Source organism: Anopheles darlingi, chromosome 3 (assembly GCF_943734745.1).
Source record: "Anopheles darlingi chromosome 3, idAnoDarlMG_H_01, whole genome shotgun sequence".
Classification (NCBI taxonomy): Eukaryota; Metazoa; Arthropoda; class Insecta; order Diptera; family Culicidae; genus Anopheles; species Anopheles darlingi.
The window spans coordinates 66,205,968-66,208,467 of NC_064875.1; the positions used below are offsets into that span (position 1 = coordinate 66,205,968).

At 51.1% G+C, this 2,500-nt stretch overlaps 1 protein-coding gene across 4 annotated transcripts in view; it reads left to right on the forward strand.

The window, feature by feature from the left end:
* LOC125955280 (SPARC-related modular calcium-binding protein 2) overlaps positions 1-2,500 on the forward strand; it is a 26,875-nt gene that overhangs the window by 19,907 nt on the left and 4,468 nt on the right. For all 4 annotated transcript variants that reach the window (XM_049686369.1, XM_049686371.1, XM_049686372.1 and 1 more), the window contains exon 3: positions 2,321-2,477. In XM_049686369.1, coding sequence (XP_049542326.1) covers positions 2,321-2,477 — 157 coding nt within the window. The remainder of the gene's footprint in view (positions 1-2,320; positions 2,478-2,500) is intronic.

Consider the following 2,500-nt stretch of genomic DNA (forward strand, 5'->3'; position numbering starts at 1 on the left):
GTTGTGAGCACCGAGATCACCATCACCGAGGCCGGCTTCCGAGTGAACTCGCTCCAGGGTGGTCCAACGCAAGCCCTTCAAGAAATCCTTGGTGTAACGATGTCACTGCGCAAAATGGTTAAAACACTACGGTTAGCCGCCGTCGATCTGTTCCCCGAAGACGATGCCTTTAACTATACTGAGGGTACGTGCGAGAAGAACCCAATCATGGAGTCCCACTTGTACGATTGCATGGGTCTGCTAGCGTTGACGCACAACTTCTCCTGGTCCCGCTGGAACCTGCTATCGGGCTGTCGGATGTGTGTGCTGTTGATGCGCGAAATTGTGGAACATCGAAGGTTACCGAACCATTCGACGCTACTCGTTACACCGCTTAAAGCGAGCGTCATCGATACCGTCGAGGTGTCGCCCGTATTCAATCCCAATCCCGTGGAGGGAATGAATGTAATTAACTGCAGGCACCTTCCAGGCGGCCGTAACCTCGATATCTCTGATGAACTAATCTTGATTTTAACAATCCATTTCCAGCATTACGCCGATCTGTATCATCTTGGCCGGGATCAATCGCAACCATCGTCCAAGATCAAGCAGGAAAAGATGAGTCCAATACTGCGCGAGAACGTAGTCCAGCTGCTTAAGCTGGTCCGTACGCTCAGCTTCGCCTAGATGTTGATCGTCGCCGTGTGTAGTAGCTCTTTAATGTTATGATGCAAATCAATAAAGCGATAGTAGCCAGTAGTTGCCCGTACTAAGCGTGTGCGTGTGTGTAAACGGAATCTGTTACAAGTCAAATTTTATAGAGAAACAAATTGTCAATCGAATTGTCGCCTGCGAGCGAGCAACAATGTTACCGCGACGAGAGTAGACGATGATGATGGACCTTATCTTATTGAAATGAACCATACAGGCCAGCAGCAGCCAGGCACCATAAACGAGTACTGGGAATCAATAGGCGGTCACCGCCGCCGCCGCCGCCACCTAGCGCTACTGCGGCTACTCAATTAATAGGACAAGATCGTAAAACCATTTGCGGCCACTTTACGGAAACTGGCAAACGATCAAAGGGTGTACGGGAAAGAAGGGTCGTTCGATGGGGAAGGGAACCTGAAATCACATTCTCCGTTGAAGGTGTTTTTAGCGCTCCATTACTGCCGGGGGTCTGATGAGCTGATGCCGGCGATTGTGGTATGGTATGGTGCGGCGTGGCAAAAACAAACAACCTCGCCGTCCCAGCTGATGGCAGCACCGCTCGCCGCTCCGCCGGCAATAATCGCTTGTTATGGGCCCATTAGACCGGCAAAAAGGGGTTGAGTGATTGAGACTGGACGGTTAAGCAGGGGCCGCAGCAGCAGCAGCAACAGCTCCAGCTGATAGGGCCCTGGGCAGAGATCGTATGTGCGTGTGTCGTCGAGCATGCGGTGGAGTGGCGCGGAGAACTCCAGATTCAGATTAAGCATGGGATGTTGCAGCCTGTGGAACGAGAGCCAATCGAGGGGCCGCCCGAGTGCAAATCAAAGAAACATGAAATAGAGTAAAACGGCATTTTGCGATTACGACACCACACTGGAGAGAGGAGTGGCACGCGGCGCTAAACCACTGAAGGATGAGGCATGGGGAAGATGAGCGACCTGTTTGAATGCAAAACTGGAAGCGCCACTTGAAGCAAGTGAAACAGAGTTTTAAAAAACAGAGAAGAATAAAAAGGCAAACACAAAAACATGCAAAACGGCTCGTTGTTAACACACACCAGCCACAGATTGTGGGGTTGAGTGAAGGGGAGGGGGGGGGGAGAGGAGCACCTTTTTGTGCGTTTCTTTATTTCTTTTTTGCTGCAGGCTCTCGAACACGCTATAGGAGCAGCACTCTAGGTGAGCCCTCTTGAACTTAGGGGCGCTGCGTCAACGATAACGATGGCGCCGGTCGCGGTTTGTGTGGTTCTGACATCAAACCTGGCGCCCGGGATTCGTTAACCGCAGAAGCGCGTTGCGAAGCATTCATCGGGTAGGGCCAGGTGTACGTTTGATGGTTGCCCACCCACCCAGCTCCTAATAGATGATGCTAATGGTCGTTAATTAGATCGTAAAGAGATGCGAATGCCAGCTTTGATGAAAGGGGGGGGGGGGGGGGGGGGGCATAAAATATGTTGCAAGGCAGACAAAGAGAAGAGAGAGAGAGAGAGAGATGATTTACAGTTTTTGTTCACGGTATTCAATCCCGGTGTCTAAATGATTCCACGGAATCAATCATAGTAGACATTATTTAAAAGAGTAGTTACCTTCTTCGCACTAACAAGATATTCTTCCAACTAAATCATTTTCAGATATCCGAATGTGCAGCCAAGGGAGGTGAATGTGACGAAAGCAAGGGGCGTCCCGTTTGCGGTAGTGACAACAAGACGTACCCGACCCGGTGCCACCTGATACGGGCCCAGTGCAGCGGTCATCACGTGAGCTTCAAGCATCGAGGATCCTGCAAAGGTGAGCGAATCGAGCCCGGGCTG